Source organism: Dromiciops gliroides, chromosome 6, assembly GCF_019393635.1.
Source record: "Dromiciops gliroides isolate mDroGli1 chromosome 6, mDroGli1.pri, whole genome shotgun sequence".
NCBI classification, from domain to species: Eukaryota; Metazoa; Chordata; class Mammalia; order Microbiotheria; family Microbiotheriidae; genus Dromiciops; species Dromiciops gliroides.
The window spans coordinates 90,635,255-90,660,612 of NC_057866.1; the positions used below are offsets into that span (position 1 = coordinate 90,635,255).

The window sequence follows — 25,358 nt, forward strand, 5'->3', positions numbered from 1 at the left end:
TGGGCAAGTCACCTAACAGTTCCTCATCTATAAAATGAGCTGGAAAAGGAAATGACAAACTACTCTAATAGCTTTATCTAATATTCCCAAATGGGGACACACAGAGTTAGACATAACTGATAAATGACTAAACAACAGCAGATATTTCCACAGGGTCTTAAAGATCATGTATCTAAAGTGATGAGGTCATAAAAAAGACATCATGTTCTACTGGAAAAAAAAAAAATCACTGGGTTCAGAAGATCTAGGTTCAAATCCTAGCTGACTGACCTATTCCTGCATCAAGACATCAAAGGGAAATAATGTTCCTTCTCTTTCCCTTGAATCCTTAAAATACTTTTAGCTCTTGACTTTCCTGGGAATTAATTTCTTCACCTAAAAAACAGGTTGGATTTAGTGAGCTTTACTGTCATATGAGTGGTAGTGTTGCCTCTTACCAGCTATGTGACCTTGGGCCAATCACATCATCTTTCAAAGCCTCAGTTTATAGTACAAGACTGCTATGAGGATTAAATGTGATCTAGAATGTAAGTGAATTAATGATTTAGAGGGATAAGCAAGCCTAGCCATCACCTAGCATGACCTCCTTATTTGGAGGTACAAAGGGGAAAAACAACATATTATAAAATCATCCAGTTCCTATCTCTCCTTTAAGGCTCACATCAAATGTCACCTCGATCACAAAGATTTCCTTCATTCCTCCCCAGCTAGAAAAGATCTTTCAATTTCCTGTGAATTAATTTCTTTTTTTAAAATAATTTTTTATTTTATACTTCACTTTCTACATTTTTTCACACTGTAGCATTATCATATTTATGAATTCCAGAGTTAGAATAGATCTTTGAGGCTCATAGGATCATAGAGCTTAGGGCTGGAATAGACCTCAAAGATCATGGTGCCCAACTCCTTCATTTTATAAATGAGGGAAATTAGGCTCAGTGGCTTGTCCAAGGTCACATACACCATGAGTTTTCAGAGTAAGAGCCTTCAGAGCAGCTAGGTGGCACAGTGGATAAAGCACAAGCCCTAGATTCAGGAGGACCTGAGTTCAAATCTAGCCTCAGAAACTTGACACTTATTAGCTGTGTGACCCTGGGCAAGTCACTGAACCCTCACTGCTCTGCAAAAAATAAAATAAATAAATAAATCACAGAGAGTGAGAGCCTTCTAATCCCCAGTCCAGTGTTCCTTCTGTTATACAATGAATGCTTCTAGATTATATAGTCTTTGAGTTCTTAACCTAGAGTCTTTAAACTTGTAGGGTTTAAAAAAATTTTTTTTGATAATTATATTTTGATATAATTAGCTCCTTTAGTAATCCTCTGTATTTTATATTTTTTTATGCTTTTAAAATATTATTCCAAGACAGGGTCAATAGATTTCACCAGACAGGCAAAGGAGACTATGACACAAAATGTGAAGAATTCCCTGATTTGATCATCAAATTCTGTTTAAACACCTGCAATGGGGGCAGTTAGGTAGCACAGTGAATAAAGCACCAGCCCTGGATTCAGGAGGACCTGAGTTCAAATCTGGTCTCAAACACTTCACACTTACCAGCTGTGTGACCCTGGGCAAGTCATTTAACCCTCACTGCCCCTAAATAAATAAAATAAAATAAAAACCTGCAATGAAGGGGAACCTTCTTAATCCACAAGAATACAAGTACATAAGATTATGAGATCTATTGAGAGAGAATTAGGGCCATCAAGGCCCTAATTCATCTTCACAGAAGAGGTGTCATCTGAGCTTGACCTTGAAAGAATGGGAAGATGTCAATAGGCATACAGGGGAATTTGCTAGTTTGGTGTTGCTGTTGTTGACTCGTTTCAGTAGTGTCCAACTCTCTGTGACCTGATTTAGGGTGTTCTTGGCAAAGATACTGGAGTGGTTTGCCATTTCCTTCTGCACCTATTTTACAGTTTAATTGTTTAGAAAAAAAACAAAGATATCAATAAAAATATATTTTTTTAAGAAAGAAGGTAAGGGGCAGCTAGGTGGTGCAGTGGATAGAGCACCGGCCCTGGATTCAGTAGTACCTGAGTTCAAATCCAGCCTCAGACACTTGACACTTACTAGCTGTGTGACCCTGGGCAAGTCACTTAACCCCAACTGCCTCACCAAAAAAAAAACAAACAAACAAACAAACAAAAAAAAAAAAACAAAGAAAGAAAGAAGGACAGAGAATAAGATTTGGAGTCAGAAGACCCAGGGTAAAATATTTCCTCTACTATTTACTACTTGGTGTACCCTTGACAAAGTCACTTCCTTTCACAGAGCCAGATTCTATTTCAAAGTTTCAAATAACAGATTTCTTATTGTTTTCAAGATGAGAAAACAGTACTGTAAAGAGCAAATTGCCCACAGTTGCAACCATTTGGCCACCTATTTCCTCAACTGGAAAATGAGACTGTTGAACTCAACAAAGATTACTAGCCTTCTTTTCCAATGAGGAATCAAATAACTCCCAAAGACCTACTCTCCTTTTGGACAGCTCTCGTTGAAGAAGCTTTTCTTGCCATCTGGGTGAAACTGGTCTATAATTTCCACTTATTGCTTCTAGTTCTGCACACTAGAGACCAACAGAATCAATTTAATCCCTCTTAGGATGGCAGGCCTTTAATTATTTGAAGACAGTGATCACGCTCCTCCCACCAAGTCATCTCCTCTGGGTTGTCTGGGCCCATAGCCTCTCTATTTGATTTCAAGTCTGTAGACACTAAGGGCTGTGCATTATTCATCTTGGCAATAGTGTCTTTTTCATCTTTAAATCCAGAACACCCAGTATGGTGTCTTGCACAAAATAGATATTCAATAAGTATATGTGAAATTAAACTGACTCAAATTATCCAGTACAAAGGGAAGAGTCAGTCAAAATGGCACTTGGCTTTTATTTAAATACCCACCTCCCAGGAGGCTTATGGTATCCTGAACACTAACAAAATCTAAAAACAAAGACCTGCTAACATAGTCAAAGCCCAGATGAAATGTAAAACCAACTTTGGGGGAAAATAAATCAAGGAACCTATAAAAGCAACTTCAAGCTCAAGAAAAATGAAAAAGGCAATATAATCCATGACTGATTTAAGTCATCAATCAGAATAAAGCTAATTCATGCCTATTATTCTTCAAGGGATGGAAGGCAAGTTCTGAGTGCCATGGGCCATAAGAGATTTCTCAAATGCATATGATGAACTGAGGCACCATGTGGTGAGTCCCTGGTGACTGAATTGATCCCTGAGGCATTTAGCTCCACTGATCTATTTCCTCTGGAATTAGCTCAAAGAAAATTGGCCATTGGCATGGTCTCAATCAAAGGAACAGGATGTGACAGGTTGGGCTACTCACAGAGATGGCTAGCTACAGTATTCACTGTAATAAATCAAACAGAAATGCTTACTAGCTCTTTAGAAGTCTGTGACCTCCTCTCATGGGCTACAGCTGAATGATTCAAACCCTAAGCAAGAGACTTTTCCCAAAGCTGTACTTGCCAACAAGGAGAAAAGAGCTGCATGAAACTGAATTGAACTTGGGTCCTGTATTTCAAACCATGCTTTAATTAATTTAATTCTTTAATATATCAAGGAAAGAATTCTATCAATCAATCACAAACAGTGAAAGTACTTCTTCCTAGCAACATGGATCTATGTTATAATAGATTGTCATCATGAATTTTTTGTAATTAAAAATCACTTCTATTGGCCTTTCTGGTGGGGCCATCTCCAGTCATCCTGATCCATATCTTGCCACTGGACCCATATGGCTCTGGAGGAGAGAGGGAGGCTGGTGACTTTCTACAGCCCTGCCTCACTTGAATCCAATTCATTTGCAAGTCATGACATCACCTTCCTGATGTCATGGTCCTCTTTGAGAAGGAAGGACAAACAACAACTATGAGCCATACCACACTTAACTATTTAGTCTGGTCCCAGAATAGGAAACAGTCTTCCACATGACCTACCCTCAAAGACCATCCAGTATGGGAAGATGGGTCAGAGCTTCATCCCCCTAGTTTGTCCATCAAGAGCCCACACTCCCCACCAGAATATGATGAGGCACCATAGAAGGAATTTGGTGGAGTAATTAACCATTTTAGAACCTGGTACGGATAAATATGTTTTTAAATGTTTCATAATAATAAGAGATGAACTAAATGTGTTTTTCCCAAGCAGTATTTTTAATCCTTTCTTTTTTTTTTTTTTTAAGGTGAGGCAATTGGGGTTAAGTAACTTGCCCAGGGTCACACAACTAGTAACTGTTAAGTGTCTGATGTCGGATTTGAACTCAGGTCCTCCTGACTCCAGGGCCAGTGCTCTATGCACTGCGCCACTTAGCTGCCCCTTTTAATCCTTTCTTAATGAAATTGAGTGAATGAAAAAAGGAAATTTATCAGTAGTTGACACCAATACATCCTGTTTTCCCAACTCCTCCCAGGCAGTGATGTCCTTTTCCTTTAAACCTTCTCTAGCACATTATTTGGAATGGGTCTAATATCTTTTTGGGGGTGGGGGCGGGGCAATGAGGATTAAGTGACTTGTCCAGGGTCAAACAGCTAGTGTCAAGTGTCTGAGGCTGGATTTGAACTCAGATCCTTCTGAATCTAAGGCCAGTGCTTTATCCACTGCGCCACCTGGTTTCCCCAGAATCGGTCTAATATCTAAAACTATATAATAACTAGTACCTGTTTAACCTCAAAAACCATCTAATAACTAAAACTATTTCTCAACCGGACTTTTGGTTTCACAACACATCCAGCACAGTGCCCTGCACAAAATACATTCTTCCTAAGTTTTTATTTAATTGTTTTTTGTTTTGTTTTTGTTTTTGGCAGGGCAATGAGGGTTAAGTGACTTGCCCATGGTCACACAGCTTGTAAGAGTTTTTATTTAATTGTATCATTTTCAGAATCATAGTGCAACAAAAAAAAATTTTAACCTTATTTTGTTAGAGACCAGTCTTGATACCTATTTCTTAAAAATTAAATGACCTACAAAATTATCATTTTTTCTTATAAAGGAAGATCATAGTGCCATAAATAGAGAATAAATGAGGAAACTAAAACACAGATAGGTTTCCTAATTTGTCCAAGATCCCACAAGTGGTAGTAATGGAACTTGAACCCAGGTTCTTTAACTCCAAATTTAATGGTTTCCACAGCACCCTGTTTCCACTGATAAGGAATTTCTGTGCATTACATTCTAATCTATGGCTCCTCCGGTGGGTCACCACTTTGCTAAAACGATGCTCAAAGTATACTGAAAGGCAATGTAAAAACCAGAAAATATAGAATGGCTGAAGGAAGAACAAGAATTTGGAATAATACCAAAGATTGTTAGAGGTGTGAAATGAAATGGCCCCATGACCTCCAAAAATATCCACAGCAGTACTTTTCATGGAAACAAAGCAGCTGCCCACTGCGATTGGGAAATGGCTGAATAAATGATGGTACATTAATATAATTGGGAAAAAACTGTGCCATGAGCAAAATGAATACAGAGAAGAAGAGATTTCTATAAACTGATGCATTGGGAAGTGGACACAGAGTGAAGAAAAAATAAACAATAATGTAAATAGAAAGTACTACCACCACAAAATCACTGAGAGTGAATGTTGTACAATAGCTTCTACTTCACATGGTTATATATGCTTTAAAATTGCTTTACAAATTGGGGCAGCTAGGTGGCCCAGTGGATAGAGCATTGGCCCTGGAGTCAAGAGGACCTGAGTTCAAATCTGGCCTCAGACATTTGACACTTACTAGCTGTGTGACCCTGGGCAAGTCACTTAACCCCAATTGCCTCACCAAAAAAAATTGCTTTATAAATCTTAAAGAGCTATAGAAATTCTAATTATTAATTATGTTTCAAAACTATATATAAAGAACAAGTTTAGTCTCAAAGAAGGAGGTGCAGTGGAAAAAGTATGTTGGGCACAGAGTCAGAAAGATCTGAGTTCATATCTAATTTCAGACACTTACTAAGCTATGTAACCCCAGACGAATCATTTAATTTTTCTCAGCCTCATTTTTCTCATCTGTAAAATGAGGATCATAATAGCACTTACCTCCTAGGTTTATTGTGAGGATCAAACAAGTTGATATTTGCAAAGCACTTAGAACAGTTCTTGGCACATAGTGGGAGCTTAATAAATGATTATTTCCTTTTATCCTTTCTTCTTTCTATCCTGACCCTCTCCTTTATAGACAAGTCAGAGATACACAGGGGTGGAACACTGCATATAGTGTCAGATTTTTTTTCAATGTATTAAGACACTTTTTTTCTCTTTCTTAAAATAACCTTTGTTATCAGGGATGGTTCTCTGAGAGGAGGGAGGGAGAGAGATGACAGGGTGATTTATCTCTGATATGCACTTCTTATATAAGAACCTGCCTTTAAGCCCACTGGGGGCCACCTTGACAGTCTACTTCAATTTCAATGGAATCTAACATTGGGAGGCTCATGCAAGAACTGAACCACCACCAGAGATCATCGATCACAGATCAATGAGCTCCAGGAGAATGCTTGTTCTGAAAGATTTGGGGCCTTAGTCAGTTAGATTTTTTTCATTTGAAGTGACAAGATTTGTGTTGACTAAAAGAGCCTGCTGAGAGTTACCAGGTAGCTATAAAGGGAGCCATTCAATACCAATGCTACTGCTTTGGAAGACAAGTCTCCATGATGCCTGTGAGAGACAGAATCAGGACACCAAGTTATGCCAGCTTCATGTTCAACTTGTCATTGCTTTATTTTCAACCCACTAAGAGCAATTCCATTGGCACTGATTGTCTAAATAGTGACATGGAAAGAGCAACAGCCTGAAAAGCGGGAGAGACCTTTGTTCAAATTTCATTTGCTGTGTGACCTTGGGAAGGCTATCTAACCTTTCTGAGCCTCTGCCGCCTCCTCTGTAAAATGCAGGTAACAACACCAGAACATGTCCCTCATAGGCTGTTTGCATTTTATCAACTTTACAATGTCATGTAAATGGCAGTTATTACTATTATAGTTATTGTTATAATGAATAATAATAGTGATAATAATAATAATAATAAAGGAATGTAAAGAAATCACTGATTAAGATGGAAAAAAGCATAATCACTTGACACACACCAAAGAAACATCAATAGACATTCATTTGTTACTATATAATTTGCTTTTAAAAATTATTTATTTGAATTAATAGGGGGAAATCAGTCTAAATTAGGAGAAAATATAAATTCTAGTTTGATTTTTAAAGGGATTGTGTTATTGCTTCAATTTCTTAAAGGATGTTCAAATTAAACTAAAAATGAATTGTTGGCCTAACAATGAACAAATATAAGTCAATCGTGTGTGTGATGAGGAGGAAGGGCAGTGGAGTAAAAAGAACACTGACTCTAGACCCCATAGATCTTGAATTCAGATCCTCCCTCTAATTCTTATTACCTGTATGACTTTGGACAAGTCATTGTCTCCTTGGTTCTCAACTTCCTCCCGTGTAATAAAGGGATGTTAGACTATATATCCTTAGTTCTCTTTCAGTTCTAGATATTGTAATAAATGTAAATTCTAATATTGGGGCTCAAAAATATCAACTGTATAAGATGAGGGAAGGTCTAGCTGGACATCAAACACATAAAATAATTAATAAATTATACACAAGATAACAAATCAGACATAAAATAACAAATAAAAACCCTAGGGGTATTAGTTGAATATGAACTCAGTGAGCTAACAATGCAAAAAGATCATGCAATTTCAGATCATATGACTATGTGCATTCTGGGCATCAGCAAGGAAGAGAAAGGATGGTGCTAACTCCCCTCTGCTCTGGTCAGACCACACCTGGAATGTGCCATCTGGCACCTCCCATATTTGGATGGTCAGACCAGAATCTATTCAGAAGACACAAGCAAAATCGTGAGAGAACTAAAATATATGTCATCTGAGAATCAGGTCAAAGTAGGAAGGTTTATTAATAAAGGATCATGTTTAAATGGCTTTTCAAAGCTGGTCAAAATATTAATGCATTTGATCCTTGAAATGACCTTGAGGAGTAGGTGTTATTATTATCTCCTCTTTACAGGTGAGGAAACTGAGGCTTAAAATGGTTAGATGACTTGCCTAGGATCACACAGCTAGTTTCTCTAGTGGAATTTATCAAACACAAATCTTCCTGACTTCAAGTCCAATATTTTATTCACTACACAAATGTGCTTTGGTGAGATTAGAGAAGGGAAATGTTAGAGGAAACAAAATATCCAAATGGGTCCACGGAACAGAACTAGGAGGGAAGAGTAGAGACAAATTTAGGCATAATATATAGAAAAAATTTCTAAAAATAAAAGCTGCTCCAAGTGGCTTCCTTAGTGGATCATGAATTCCCTAACACAAGAGCTCTTTGAAAGGAGACTGAATAACCACTTGTCTCTGGAATTCTATATCTTCATGGTACAATATTGTATATGTATTTGTACATTTAAGGTAGTATCAATGGAGGTCCTTGAACAACAGAGGAAATTCGTAAATAATGACCAATACTATAATTTTATTATATCATTAATGCTATCTTACATGTACAAAATGTTTTATACTTTTGATCAATGGACTTTCATAAACAATATCTTTTTTTTGGGGGGGGGGGGTGGGGGAGACAATTAGGCTTAAGTGACTTGCCCAGGGTCACAGGGCTAGTAAGTATCAAGTGTCTGAGGCCAAATTTGAACTCAGGTCCTCCTGAATCCAGGGCTGATGCTCTATCCACTGTGCCACCTGCCTGCCCCTAAACATTATCTTTTGACTATAGTTTAACTTTCTACTTTGGCTGAATGTTGTGAAAGTTCCCTGAGGGTACCACCCCCTGTCTTACTTATTTTTATATTTCTCAAAGCACTTGGGATGAATAATAATAATAATACTTTTTAAATCATTCATTTATAAAGCATTTTAAAGTTTACAAAGTGTTTCCTGAAGGTTCTATGTGGCAAACAATAAAGATAGGATTTTCTGCACTTTACAGAAGAGGAAAAGGATACTGTGAAAGGTTAAGCTATTTGTCCATATTCATGTGGCTTTTAAGTAGCACAGGCAGTTTCAAACTGAGGTCTAATGACTCACGTCCAGTACATTTTCTGTTATAATATGCTCTCTCTCACCACAATGCCTTATATAGTATGGAGGTGTGAAAAGGCTATTGGATTTGGAATCAAAGGACCTGGCTCCTCAATATCTTGAGCCTCAATGGTTGTTATTCAGTCATGTCCAACTCTTCTTGACCCCATTTGGAGTTTTCTTGGCGAAGATCCTGGAGTGGTTTGCCATTGACTTCTCTAGCTCATTTTATAGATGAGGAAACTGAGGCAAACAGGATTAAGTGACTTGCCCAGGATCCCACAACTAGTAAGTGTCTGAGGGAGATGAATCCTCCTGATTCTATGCCCAGTGTTCTATCTACTGTGCCATCCAGCTGTCCAAACTTCAGGTACCTCATCTGTCAAGTGAGGGTATGGCACTAGATGAACTCAAAATTCCTTTCCAGGTAAAAATGTATGACCCTGGGGCAGCTAGGTGGCACAGTGAATAGAGCACCGGTCCTGGAGTCAGGAGTACCTGAGTTCAAATCCAGCCTCAGACACTTAACACTTACTAGCTGTGTGACCCTGGGCAAGTCACTTAACCCCAATTGCCTCACAAAAAAAAAAAACACAAAACAAAACAAACAAACAAAAGAATGAGTAACAAAATGTATGACCCTATGATTTGTTGGAACCAAACAGGTAATTAATAAATAACAACTGTTGAACTGAACTGAATCTCATTTTGTATGTAGACCTAAACTAAGAATATTCATTTCTGCTTTCCTAGAATCACAAAAATTCTCAAAGTTGGAAGGGCCCTCAGAGATTGTCATTACCTGACCAAGAATTCCATCTTTATCATCTATTCTCTGCCTGAAGACCCCCTAAGAACACCTGTTCCACTCTGTTAGGAAGGCTTCCTAAGTTTTGCTTTTTTTGGTGTGCTGCAAACTTCTCCAATAATATCACCCACATGAATTTTAAGGCATAATCTGAGACCATAGTGTGTGTTCATGTCGGAAGGAACCTCAGTGATCTTTCCTAGTCTGCCATCTTCATTTTACAGATGGGGAACCTAAGGTGTGACTTGTGTGAGGTCACATGGGTAGCAAGTGGCCAATCAAACCCCCAGTCCCTTTTTAAAATCCACCCCTCTTCCAGGGCAATGTGACTCACTTGAAGTGATATATTCAGGAGCTTTTCCGGGACTCAGTGGCACAGCTTCTTCATAATAGCCTTCTGGGAGAGAAGACGTGGGTAATGGTGGAGGCCCACTGTCTGGCGGCTAAATGAGAAGAACAGAGGCAGAGATTATTTTAGAGCCTAGAAATAAATCCATCCCATCAGCGCAAGTTCAGTGTTCATCAGGGAGTTTGCCAATCATAAGCCCTTCTTTCCTGCCTAGCTTGATAACACCTTACTCATCCATTAGATTGTAAACTGCTCCTTGAGGACTGGGACTGTTTTTTGCTGTGTGTGTATATTCGCAAAACTTAGTAGAATTTGTTGTACATAGTGGGTACTATATTCACATAGTGGGCTCCATAAATACTTTCTGACTTATAGAGCTTTCTGGTGTTCTCCACCTTCCCATTAACCTTCTGTTACTAAGGTTTGATATTTAGACCTAAAATAACAACAAATACATAAATAAATAAATAAATAAATAAACAAATGAGCAAACAAAGGAAGGAACAAATAAATAAATGAAAGGATAAATAAACATATGGATGGATGGATGGATGAATCAATCAACAAATTAATTAAGTAGTTAATTAGTGAAGGGGTGATCAAATAAATGAATGAATGAACAAATAAATAAACAAATAAATGGATGGGTGAGCAGACGAACAAATAAATAAATAAAATGAATAGATAGATGGATGGTTAGATACATAGATAGATAGATAGACAGACAGACAGACAGACAGACAGACAGACAGACAGACAGACAGATAGACAGACAGACAGACAGACAGACAGACAGACAGACAGACAGACAGATAGGTAGATAGATAGGTGAATGAATAGTGGCCAATGAACACTTCATAAAACAGGATGCCAGAACTAGAAGTTAATTATAGAGATCATAGGGATGGAAGGATGCTGAGAGATCATCTAGTTCAATCCCCTCATTTTGCAGATGAAGAACGTGACATCCAAAGCAGGAAATTGTTTGGCCCATGGTCACATGGGTAAAAAGTGGGAGAGCCCAGATTTGTACCCAGGTTTTCTGGTCTTAAACTTAATGATCTTTCCCACAAGGATGGGCCTCTTGCTTCTCTAAGGGCGATGAAGTATTGGTTACAGAATACAGCAGGGGAGTGAATGGCACTGAAGCTGCAAACTCCTACTCCTCTGGGCATCTCAGAAAATTTCAGAGGGAGACAACGCAGTGGCTAGAGGCTGGGAGACCTACTGGCAACAGTTTAGAGAATGGCAAATAGACCCCCCCCCCCACCACCTACTATTCCAGGATTCCTTATCTAGACACAAAACCACAGCAACCACACAAAAGTTGCTGGTTCTTGATAATTTATAAAGCCTGTTAATGGTGATTTTCCTCATGCCCCGTTCCCACTCTGACCCTCAGGATGACCTTGTAGGAGTGGATAGTTTAAGTATTATTAGCCGTTTTTCATTAAAATTTTTCCCAAAAAGAGACACCACTACCTCCTCCTACAATTACCTCTTCTGAGACATTGAAATTCTTGTGGCCAAGAAATCCTTTCACAATGGCCCGCCTCCCCACTGAAGAGCAGCCCACCTTTCAGTCTCCTCAGACAGAGAAGGGATAACTCAGTATCTGCCACCTGCATGAGATTTTTTTCCTCTCCTTGAAGACAACAATCTCTCTTCCACCCCCAGTCTTCTATTCCCCAGGCTGCACATAACTCCAATTCCTCTGGACTCTCTTCACAGGGCCGGCCCCTTTCCCAATCCTTTAATCATGTTTTCTCTCCTCTGGCCTGGCTCCAAGCTCTCCACATCTCCCTCAGATTGTGTAGTCCAAAATGGTACACAGTACACTACAGTCAGCATCAGGCAGGCCCCAACTCGAGGCTGGTCACTTATTTACTTACTTACTTTTTTATTTATTTGTTTGTTTGTAGGGCAATGAGGGTTAAGTGACTTGCCCAGGGTCACATAGCTAGTAAGTGTCAAGTGTCTGAGGCTGGATTTGAACTCAGGTCCTCCTTAATCCAAGGCCAGTGCTTTATCCACAGCACCACCTAGGGTGCCCCTGGCTGGTCACTTATTAAAATATTCTTGCATATACAACAGGGAAGTCATAGGATTCAAGTGATACTGATTTTCATAGCATTTTAAGGTCTATTATATAATTCCCTCATGATACCCTTTTGAGACAAGTAGTGTAAGAATTATCTCCCTTAAACAGATGAGGAAATTGAGGTCTAGAGAAAATGAGGTGCCACATACCATATAGTTAGCAATAATAATAATAAAAACAATAATAGCAACAAACATTTTTGTTGATGTTTGATCATTTTCAGTCATGTCTGACTCTTTGTGATCCCATTTAGGGTTTTCTTGGTAAAGATACTGCAGTGGTTTGCCACCTCCTTCTCTAGTTCTTTGACAGATAAGAAAACTGAGGCCAACTGGGTTAAGTGACTTGCCTATGGTCACCCAGCTAATAAGTGTCTGAAGCCAGATTTGAACTCAGGAAGATGCCTACCTGATTCCACACCCAGCATTCTACCCACTTCACCACCTAGTTTCCCAGCTAACATTTATTAAACATTTATTATGTGTCAGACACTGTGCTTTGCAATTATTATCTCATTTGATCCTCACAGCAACCCTGGGCGGTGGGTGCTATTCTTATCCTCCTTTTGCAGACAAGGACAACTCAGTGACTTGTACAGTAAGGACCATATCTTGGATCGGAACTCAGGTCTCTTGATTCCAAAACAATTACCTTTCCACTATGCCAGAATGAATCTCTAATTCAATCAATGAGGAGGAATAAGCTTTCACCACATTAGGAATCGAAATAGCCTCATTCTTCATATGAATAGCCAGTCTTATGATTAGGATTCATACAAACGATGATGATGATGATAAAAAAATAGCCTTCGTATAGTACTTTAAGGTTGGCAAAGCACTTTTCAAATATTGTTTCATTTAACCCCAAAATGAACCTGGGAGGTAGGTGCTATAATTATTCCCCTTTTACAGAACTGAGGTAGCCAGAGGTTAAGTAGCTAGTAAGTGTCTCAGACCAGATTTCACCCCAAGTCTTCCTAAATCCAGGTCTAGTACTCAATCTATTGCACCACTTAGCTGCCTATAATGATGAGCTATTATGTTCAATGTACTCTGCTAAACACTATGGGGGAATTGGAAGATAAATGAGACATGGTGTCTACTCGAATGGTACTTTGCTGATGGCTCTTCAGTATTTGGAAGATTTGGAAGTGAACAAGATTTGATTTGCTACCAATGAGCCAGTTGTCTCATGTGTTCTAATGCTAAAATTACACAATTGCCAAGATCCTTATAATCTAATTAGGTGGCTAAATAGTACGATTTGATCCTCACAACAAAACTATTATAGTTATTATTGCTCCCATTTGACAGATGAGAAAAGCAAGACTGAGAAATAAATGAACTGTATTTAAGATCGAAAAGCTAGTAAATGGCTGCACTTAAGATTTGAATTCAGGACCCCTTGGATTAGAAATTAGAAATCAGAAACCACCAAGCAGTGCAACCTAACCAATCATCGTAGCCACTATGATGATGTTGTTGTGTGGTCCCTTCCACCTCTAATCTTCCCTTTCCACTTTCTGCTGTAACCTTAGACATGAACCCATCTGTGTTCACCAGCTGAACCTTGTGTTTGAATTTATCATTAGTGTGTTTTACTTGGCTAAGCATATGAAACAAAAACCAATAACAATTTTTTCTTAAAAAACTTGAATTTGACCATAGGGTTCTTAATCACTTAAAGAAAAATAAAGAGTTTTAGTTCTGAGGGGGTTTTGTAAGAAAAGCCTGACCTTTTCCTTTCCTTTGGTCCAGACAGAATGGAGACAAATGACAAAGCACAAATTACTAAATTACCTTTGTATTAATTGACATATTTTTTATGTCAACATAATGTTAAGATGAAAATTAAATGTGTTCTGAAAAAAAAGTTATTGCTATGTGGTGACCTCGTTTAAGGTTAACATATGTTCTAAGAGGAAAGTAGTTTCTTAAGAAATTTTTCTCCTACTAGTGATTAGTGGAATCCTTTTTTAAATGTCAAAATGATGTTTGTGGTTTTAAAGGTGGCCTTTTCATTCACTGAGCTCTGTGCTTAGCACCAAAGATAAGAGGAAAAAAGAAAAAAAATGAACTACCTATCCTCAGTGAGCATATACTCTACAGGGGCCAAAGAATATGGATAGATAGGAGGAAATTCAAAATATATGCATAAAAAGTAATTTCCACAGAAGAGATGCGAGTAGCAACTGGGATGAGGAACATCAGAAATGAATATTCTGAGCAGGTAGGTGGCACAGTGGATAAAGCAGCTAGGAGGCAAAGTGGATTCAGGAGGACCTGAGTTCAAATACAGCCTCAAACACTTGACACTTAATAGCTGTGTGACCCTGGGCAAGTTACTTAACCCTCATTGCCTCTGCCCCCAAAAAAAATTTTTTTAAGAAAAAAAAAAGAGAAATTAACATTCTACAATTGTCTCCCATTTCTAGCTCAAGGGGGCATGTTCCATCATCCTTTGCCTAAATCATAGAAATGCATTCCAAAATACCACGCTATTCTTGTTGACAAAGTAGAAAGATGTAACCTAAATAATAGTCAGATTAGCTAAATTAGGATTTGGTTAGGTGTGGACACAAAGAACAGTCACTGCTGTCACTACAGTATCAATCTGGGAATGAGGTCTCTAGCTGGGTGTCCAAAGGGTGTATCCTTGTCCTCAATTGTTTTGCATTTTTGTCAATGACTTGGCTGCAAGCATTACACCTGTATATTTCTCCAAATTTACAAATTTCACAGGGCTGAGGATAGTTATTACGATTGATTACAAAATTGGGAAGGAAAAAGATCTTCAGGTTAGAAATTTGCTCCAAGCAGATTAAGATGCAATTTAATAGAGATTAATGTGGTCATTGAAATAAATGTAAAATTTAACAGTTGCCTTCAAGATATTAACTTCACAAGTGAAGCATGGATCAGGTGATGTATTACTTGAGACTAGATGAGATTTTGGACTGAGAATAGACAACAATTTATTTGCAAAGGATCCAGGGATTTCAATAGGCTATGAGTTCCAACTCCAATTCTCTATCTGCTTTTTAAGAGCTTGTGACTTATATAGAACAAGTCTCCACCAGGTAACCTGTTGCCACAAAGGGCCTACAATGTATATAAACCACTATAAAAAAAACCCCAACAATCTTAGTTCTCTCTAGTCAGTGGAAATCCCTAGATAATCCAACACTTGGCTCTGATAGCTGAGTTTTTGCTTTTCTTCAGGGTCCAAGCCTCTATAGTATTTCCTGGCCCTCTTCAAAGCAGGCCAAATATCACGCTCTCTTTTCAACACCCTTTAATGGTCATTTTCTCTCTCTCTCTCTCTCTCTCTCTCTCTCTCTCTCTCTCTCTCTCTCTCTCTCTCTCTCTCTCTCTCTCTCTCTCTCTCTCTGTCTCTCTCTGTCTATCTCTCTCCGTATCTTTCCCCACCTCCCCCTCCCTCCCTCTCTGCCCCCTTAAATTCAAGTCTTCTAGGATGGGTCTTTATAGACAACACCATAGTCTCTCCCTACCTAGATAACTATCTGAAATATGTTTGTCTTAAGACTGTTATTCTGCTTATGTTGAGGTGCGGGGAGTGGAAGAAGGAGGAAATGAAACCCAAATGGTGCTCGTCTGGATGAGCCCCCTTTGGTGCACCGGCTGCTTCACAGAGTTGGACAGGAGGACATGGATGGCCAAAGTCAACACAGATGGAATCCATTTTGTAAATGAACTGGGTCTCAATTTTGCCTCTGACTCCACACAATCAGTGTGGTAGATGTATGACTTTAGGTCTGAAATGAAAACATAAACCTTCTGAAAAGTACAGGCCTCCTTTCCAAAGAACATTTCTATAATCCTAGTGCATTTTTTTTCCTTTTGGTCTATTCTAGTCTCCCTTTTTATGGACAAGGTAGCTTACAACTGAATATGTAAATGCCTCAACACACCACACTGTTGAACGACATGGTTAGAAGGGTTTAGAAAATTCTAAATCTCTCTAATCCATAGGCCTTTCTCAAAGCATTATAGGATGATAATTTCACCTTGTGGAATAAAAAACTAAATTCAATTCCAGGACCTTCCTTGGCAGTCCTCTTCCAGGTCAAATATCTGCCTAAGACAAAGGAAGAAAAGAAATAGGAAGAAGTGGGAAGAGAGCTTGAAGGAAGAAGAGAGTACGAAGAAGAGCAAATGGGGGAAGAAATGGCGAAGGAATGAGGGCTTTTTGACATGACATTAAGCCCTTGAATTAATCAAGGTATTTAATGAGCACTCACTACTTAGATGAAAGGCATCATTACATGAGGGAGAACAAGCTTCAAAGGCAATTAGGTTCATGACCGGCATCTGCCACATGCTGGCTGGGTAACCCTGTGCAAGCTAGTTCAATTCTTTAAAGCTGTTTACTCATCCATAAAATGGGAATAGTGACATCTAAAGCACCTCATCCACAATATTCTTGTAGTGATTAAATGAATATTGTCAGGGTGCAGCTAGGTGGCGAAGAGGATAAAGCACTGGCCCTGGATTCAGGAGGACCTGGTTCAAATCTGGCCTCAGACACTTGACACTTACTGGCTGTGTGACCCTGGGCAAGTCACTTAACCCTCATTGCTCCACAAAAAAAATTAATATTGTCCATAAAGTGCTTATACATAAAGGGTTCGATAAATGAAATTTGTTATTGTCATCATCGAGCCCAAGGTCCCATGGAATCAACTAAGTGTCAGAGTCAGAAGGTGAACCCAAGCATCCTGAGAAGAGGTCTGATGGGAATTCACCACAATACAAGTGGTCAGAGCACATTTGGGGGCCTACGCCCTGCCCCCTACTTTAAGAAGGCTAATATTCAGATGAAGCAGACTCTCACAGTCTCTCTTACTCAGTGTAGGGCCATGGAAAGAACACTGAATTAATAGTCAGCAGACTCAGGTTTCCCTCTTCCTGGCTGTGTGGCAATGAATACCAAACCAAAAAGAGAAGCACATTTAGGAAGTACTTTAATGCTTGCAAAATGTTTTATTTGCAACCACTCTGTGAAGGAGATAATACAAGTATCCAACTGCTATTGTCCCCATTTTAAAGATGAAGAAACCAAGACTTAAAGAGGGGAAATGATTTGTCTAAGCTTACACAGATAAGTAACAGAGTCCCAGTCCTCTTGATGACACACTCCAAGCCTTCCCATTCCCTCCTGCTGCTCGTCAATAAACCTCTCCAGGTCTTGCTTTAATTATCCGTAAAATGAGTGGGGGAGGGGTGGCGGGCGGGGTAAGAGCTGGGTGATCACTGAGGCTCTAAAAATCATCCTATCATCTTATACTCTCTTGTGCCTTTAAGCAATCGTGTCACCCTCCAGAAAATTTCTAAGGTTATTTTTAGGGAAAACAACAGGAGGGTAAAAGTCTCGCCTTTGTCTCTTTTTGTTTTCTTCACTAACTGTATACAGGTATAAATAGGTACTGATCAGTCCACCGTCCTATAATAGGCAAGTGAAATGTTGAATGTAGAGTCCTGAGGTTTAAAGACAACAGACTAGAGTCAGACTGCCTAGGTTCAAGTTCTCACTCTGGGTCTCAGTTTCCTCAGTTGTAAAATGAGGATAATACTTGACATTACCTCCTAAGGTAATGAGAAAAGCAAATTCCAATCCTAAAGGACTGAAGCAAAATTCAAATACATCTCAGAGACAAAGCAGTTTGAAGTTGTATGGAGTGAGTATTTGTTAGAGGATGCCCTTCTGAGGATGGGGTCCAGGAGAAAAGTTGAGGAAGGAGAATCCCGAACTGCAGCAGCAGGATAGAAAAGCGAGTTTCTGTTGCCGCTGAGCCATGGAGCCAAGGTGGCTGTTTTGCTGTAGTCTTTCATCTGTGCAACACCCATGTACAAACTGTGGTCAGTAGTCCTCCCTCCAATGGCAATGTTACTGAGGCTTCATCACAATTTAGGTTAGGATGGAGTCAAGTGAGGCTGGAGAAAAGCCAGGAGAGTTCACTGAACACTTGCCAACCTTCTGTGCTCTGAAGTGAACACACACATTTCCTCCTACAAGTTCTGAGCCCCTTTCCTGAAATGCAGGGACAGGGGTCAAGTTTCAAAAAAGTAAAATTGTTGAATGGATGGATGGATGGATGAGTGGATGGATGAGTGAGTGGATGGATGGATGAGTGAGTGGATGGATGGATGGATGGATGGGTAGATGGGTGGATGGATGGATGGATGGACGGACAGACAGATGGACAGAGGGACAGACAGATGGATGGATGGATGGATGGATGGATGGATGGATGGATGGATGGATGGATGGATGGATAGACAGATGGATGGACAGATGGACGGGTGGGTAGATGGTGGGTAGATGGATGCATGGATGCATGGATGCATGGATGCATGGATGCATGGATGAATGGGAAGCAGTGAAATGCAGTCTAAAGAGTGTTGGATTTCAACTGAGGAGACTTATTTATTACTGGTGTGACCTTGGACAAATCACTGAACCACTCCAAACCTCAGCTTCCTCATTATAAAATGAGGCTAAAGACTCTAAAGTCTCTTCTAGCCCTAAATATATGACCCCATGACCCCTATATACAAGCTAGTATGCTTACCCCAGTGAGCTAAAAAATAATAAATCACACTCATTCTGAGACACACAAGCCACATCTAGTGGAATTGAATATTATTTAAATAATTTAAATAATTGCCTAAATAATTTAAATAATATTATTTAAATAATTGGAAGGAAAGGAATTGTTTTCAAAGATTCTTATCTCAAAAGATAGAGTAATTGAACATAGGAAATAATTAAATGATTCTTTTGTCATCTATGCTCCCTATAATAGGCAAAAGTCATGAAAATGTTGAATAAAAAATTCTAAGGTTCAGGAGGATGTTTTTAGTGTAGCAAGACAATAGACTTGAGATCAGATAGGCTGGGTTTCAGTTTCCTCAGTTGTAAAATGGGGATGATACTTGATATTACCCACCTCAAAGGATTGGGAGAAAAGCATGTTACAATGCTAAAGCCCTACAGAAGTGCCTTTTATTATATAATGTCTATTAGGGATAAGGAGAGCATCTAGACCTGTGATTTCCCTTGAATAGAGAACCCAAGAGGAGGAAGCTCCCTTTGCCTTTGTGGACCAGTAACTTTAATCTCACAGAGTGGCCTAGAGCATCAAGAGGTAAAGCAACTGGGGCAGCTAGGTGGCTCAGTGGATAAAGCACTGGCCCTGGATTCAGGAGTACCTGAGTTCAAATCTGGCCTCAGACACTTGACACTAGCTGTGTGACCCTGGGCAAGTCACTTAACCCTTATTGCCCTGCAAAAACAAACCAAAAAAAAAAAGAGGTAAAGCAACTGGCTCAGATCTCACAGCTAGTCTGGGTCTGAGGCCAGACTTGGACCAAGATCTTCCCAGTTCCCAGCTCTCTATCTGCTCAAGTGAAATGATATATAATGTGTTCTGTAATCATAAAACACCATAATAATAAGTTACCATGATGGGATGAATACAAGACTGTAAAGGAAAAGCGAGCCCATTCCAAGATATTTTAGACAATTTTAGAGCCAATACTAGTAAGAATGTCAAAAGATCAGAACAAGAAAAAATCAATTCAATTCAACAATTATTGGCAATTTCTGTTATGTGCAAGACACTTCACTAGATGCTAGACATAGAAAACAAATGATTTTTAAAAAATCAACAGTCTCTGCCTTCAAGGAATTTATATTACACTGGAAGAAGTTGTTGTTTGGTCATTTTTCAGTCATAATGGACTCTCTGTGTCCCCATTTGGGGTTTTGTAGGCAAAGATACTGGAGTGGTTTGCCATTTCCTTCTCCACCTCATTTTAGAGATGAGGAAACTGAGGCAAATGGGGTGAAGTGACTTGCCTAGGGTCACACAGCTAGTAAGTATCTGTGATCAGATTTGAGCTCAGGTCTTCCTGACTCCAGGCCTGGAGCTCTATCTACTGTGCCACCTAGCTACCCTACTGAAAGAGGGGGAAAAAAAAAAAGGATTCAGGAATGCAAGGTCATTCAAGTATCTCCCTTGCCCCTTAGACTAGGTGCTGATCCTCATCTCTTCTTTGGACCATGGTGAGACATAGTTCCTCTATGGAATGTGTGTCCACAGGCCTATTCTGTTCCCATCACCATCTTTGTACAATGTCTCCCTACTACCTATGTGGAATATTGTAATTGGCTCCTCAGGGAAAACTTAGATCCTTGATTAGGATCCTTAGAGCCTTAGTTGGACAGCGAGATGATAAAGTGGATAGAGTACCAGGCCTGGGGTCAGGAAGATCTGAGTTCAAATACTGCTCTAGACACTTCCTAGCTGTGTGACCCTGAGCAAGTCACTTAACCTCATCTGCCTCAGTTTCTTCATCTGTAAAACGAGCTGGAGAATGAAATGGCAAACCAGTCCCATATCTTTGTCAGAAAACCCCAAATGGGCGTCACAAAGAGAGGACATGACTGAACAACCTCAACAACAGCAATATTTTAACTTTCAATATTACTGCCCTCCATGCACTAAAAGTTCCAACTAAACTAGTCTATTCTTTGTTCCCCAAACATACCCTGTCATTTATCATCTTCTGAATCTGCTCACAACATTTATTATAACTAAAATATCCTTCCTTCCTCCTTTACCAAAGGACCTTTGCTCTTAGTTCCCTATCTTTAAAATGAGATTGAATATCCAATGATCTAGATCTCTAAGTGGTTTCCAGCTATAAAGCCTTCCTAAACGAAAGATTTTCTGATAACCACTTCCTGATAACCCATTAAAGCTAATAACCCTTTCCCCCCTAAGGTCTTTATAGCACTTGGCTTTGGATGTCTTTAAATGCCTTTATCAAGTATTATCTTGTGGCCACAGTCATTGTATTTCTCTTATCTTTCCTCATTGACCTGCCCTTTTTCCAGACTTAACTGTTTCAGTTTCAGACAGTACCAATCCCTTTTGGTACACAGTCCTAGAATCTCCAGAATCATCCTAAAACTCTTCCCTAATTCTCATTGTCCACATGCAATTAACTGCCAATTCTGGTTGCTTCTCTCTCTGCATTTCTTGAGTATTACATGAGTATCCTGCCCTCAATCACACAGCCACTATCATCTCTCACCTAGGCTATTTCAACAGCCTCCTAACTGATCTCCCTGGTCCAAGACTCTCCATCAGAAAGGATCTCCTTCTTGCCAAAATAATTTTCCTGAACTACACATCTGACCAGGTTGCACTCCTGCTCAAAAATCTTCAATAGCTCCCTACTGCTTCTCAGATAAATATAACCTAATCCTCTAGGCATTTAAACATTTCCATAATTGGGATCCAGCCAATCTTTTTTACTTTATTTTGTATTACTCTATTTCATGCACTCCAAACTTGGCATTCTTTCTTTTATCTCCATGTTTTTGGACAGTGCTTTCCCTTGTCAGGAATGCAGTCTCACCTCTACTTCTCAGAATCTTTCTCTTTATGCTCTCTTCCCACTTCTTCCTATTTCTCTTCCTCAAGGGCCAGGTCATGTCATTTGCTTTCAAATGCTAGGGTTCTCTCTTTCTTCATCAAATTACCTACCTTGAATGTCCCTTTTTTACATGTATCTCCCTCCAATAGTATTAAGTCTCTTTTTGAGAGATGGAATCGTTTGTTTCATTTGTCTTGTGCCCCCAGCACCCAACATAGGGTTCTTACACATAGGAAAGTGGCTAAAAGAATGTTTGTCCCATTGGATTAGGCTGGATTGCACTAAGATTATCTACGTGCTTAGTAGGAGAACTGGCCATATGGCCTTCACAATTATAACTTGCTGTCTCTTGGGAAACTCACAGGAACTCTCTCAAAATGTCTTTATAGGACAGCTATGTGGCACTGAAGATAGAGTACCAGGACTGAAGTCAGAAAGACTTACTAACTGTGTGACCCCGGGCAAATCACTTAACCGGTCTGCCTCAATTTAATAATCTACAAAATGGAGATAATAATAGCACCTACCTCCCAGGGTTGGGTTTTGGTTTGGTTTGGGTATTTTTAGGCAATCTGAATTAAGTGATTGCCCAGGGTCACAGAGCTAGTAAATATCTGAGGCTGGATTTGAATTCAGGTCTTGCTGACTCCACAGCCGGTGCTCTATCCACTATACCACCTGGCTGCCTCTTCCCAGGGTTATTGTGAAAATCAAATGAGATAGTCACTGTAAAGCACTTAGCACAGTACCTGGTATCAAGTAAGTGCTATGTGACCCTGGACAAGTCACTTCACCCTGTTTGCCTCAGTTTCCTCATCTGTAAAAATGAGCTGGAGAAGGAAATGTCAAAACTCTCCCGTCTCTATGCCAAGAAAACCCCAAATGCAGTAGAGTCAGACACAACTGAACAGCAACAAAATTACAAAAGTTAGCTGATATTATTGTTGTTGTTGCAGATTTAAAGCACTAAGCATCAGCTTTCTCTCTTATGGGAAAGAGAGTATGACAATCAATGACCTATACAGAGAGGCTATTCAAAAGAAGAATTCCCTGAAAGCAAAAGAAAATCAATTACCATCCACAAAGGAAACTAGCATTCCCAGCACTTTGCTTCGCATTGCTCTGATGGATGGACTTAGCCCACAATGGTGTGTGTCAAGAGCTCTCTCTTGGTGTCTAATCCACATACCAAAGTTTCAGCTCCACAGAGTCAAGGAGTACCTAGCACAGTGCTCTACACACAGCAGTTATTTCATAAATGTTTGTCATTTGTTGATAAATAAAAAGTACACAAACTTCCCCAAGGCATTAAATATCAAGAAAGTCTTTGTCCCAGGCTCTGAGCAGAACTATTATCCCAGCAGAGGGAAGGCCTGACCAGGATTTTCATTTACAAGCTGGTTACAACCAGTTGGCTTGTCTTTCTAAAGAATGTCTTATAATGTGTTACAGAAGGGCATTGTTGTTATTTTGAATTAAAAAGAAACAGGGAAGGAATCCAACCTGGAGATGTCCAAGTCAGGAAATTCTGCTTCAGAAGGAGGTCTACATACTTATCAACTTGGTCACAATGAGCAAAGCTGCATGACTGTGGGCAGATTACTTCCCTTCTCTGAGGATAATATTATATTATCTGTACTCACTCCTTCATAAGGTTGTTAAGAGGATGAAATGATCATGTATGTAAAGTGTTTTTCCAACTTGAAAGCACTTTTTAAATGTCCATCATCAACCAAGCCACAAGTTAAAACCTTAGTTGGTTTCTCCAACCTTTTTATACCAGTATTTTAGTTGTGGCAAAGAACTATAAACTAAAGGGGTATCCCTCAACTGGGGAATGGCTCCACAAATTATGGCATATGAATGTAATGGAACAAAAAAACATTAAAAGTGACAAGGGGGAAGGGAATTTCAGAGAAACCTGAAAAAACTTGCATTAAGCGATAGAGTAAAAGAAGCAGAACCAGGAGAAAAATTCATATATTAACTACAGCAGTAGCCCTTCAAAGAATAAAAGCTTTGAAAGACTTAAAAACTCTGGTAAATGAAATAACCACAACTCAAAAGGAAGGAAGCTACCCACCTCCCTACAGAGAGGTTGAAAATGAGATATAAAATGAGACATAAAGATTTAGAAATGAAAAATGGGTGGACTTGCTGTACTTAACTATGTTTTTTTGCTCCAAAGACTGAGTTTTTCTTTTTCTTAGTGGGGCTAAGAGAAAGATAGCAAGTAACAGGGTTTCCAGATTTAAAAAAGAAAAGAAGAGAGGGTCCTGAAAGCATGTTTTAAATCCCCAGAACTGAAAAAATTCAAAGGGAAACAGACAAGGAGGACAGCTTTGAAAGTAACATGCAGAATTAATTATTTTTCTTAAAGCAAGATAGATATGGATATAAAACAAAGATTCACAATTTCCAAATAACATCCTTTTCTATTCTATTTTGTATGAGGAAGTGTTATTTTTTAAGTGTCTGTTAAATTCAGAATTTTAAAATTAATTTTGAAAAGTTCTGCTTTTGACATCAATTTAGCTTCTCTGGGTCTCAGTTTCTTCATCTGTAAAATAATGGGGGTGGGATTTGGTGACCTCTGAGAACTTTTCTAGTTCTAAACCTAAGATCCTCTCTGAGACTCAGTTTCCTCTTCTAAGAAATGGGGATTACACTATGCATGGTTATGATACTCAGATGATGTGTATGTGTATTCATATGTGTATATATACATATATACATACATATAAAAATATTAGTGTCCATTATGCTCCACATTTCATAAGGTTATTCTGAGGATAAAATGATCAGGTATGTAAAGTGCTTTCCAAACTTTAAAGAACAACATAAAGGTCAATCGGTCCATATTAAAACCTTAGTTGGTGGGGCAGCTAGATGGCGCAGTGGATAGAGCACCAGCCCTGGAGTCAGGAGTACCTGAGTTCAAATCCGGCCTCAGATACTTAATACTTACTAGCTGTGTGACCCTGGGCAAGTCACTTAACCCCAATTGTCTCACTAAAATTAAAAAAAAAAAACTCAGTTGGTATCTCCAACCTATTTATATCAGGATTTTTTTGTTGTTCATATCAAACAATACAAATGGTAAGCAAGTGAGAGGCAAAGCAAGGTGCTCTCTGAGGTTTGAAGGAAAAGAAATTCATTCTATGTTAACTCAAGGGATTATGGTAATTAGAAAAAGCTTTCTGAAGGAAATAACATTTGAGTTGAACTTTAAAGGATGAGCATAAACCCAGCTAGAGAATACTGAACTATCATGTCGGTTTCTTCTATAAATGACAGATAACCAGGTAGGCTGGAATCCAGTACCAGAAACTGAAGTTCTGCAACCTACTTTTCCTTAATTTGAGGTAAAAATCTGTGTGCCTGAATAAACAAATGGATCAAGCAGAGAGAGTAAACCAGAGATCATTGATCCATAGAATGCTAGCCCTGGAAATGATTTTATGAGTCATCTGGTCCAACCCCTTCATTTTACATATAAGAAAACGGAGGCCACCCAAAGAAGGGATATATTTTGCTCGAGGTC

General features: G+C 39.1%; 1 protein-coding gene across 6 annotated transcripts in view; it reads right to left on the minus strand.

Annotated features, from left to right (window-relative positions):
* Nucleotides 1–25,358, minus strand: part of AFAP1 (actin filament associated protein 1) — a 242,686-nt gene that overhangs the window by 123,286 nt on the left and 94,042 nt on the right. For all 6 annotated transcript variants that reach the window (XM_043973039.1, XM_043973038.1, XM_043973036.1 and 3 more), the window contains one exon: nucleotides 10,232–10,340. In XM_043973039.1, the coding sequence (XP_043828974.1) occupies nucleotides 10,232–10,340 (109 nt within the window). The remainder of the gene's footprint in view (nucleotides 1–10,231; nucleotides 10,341–25,358) is intronic.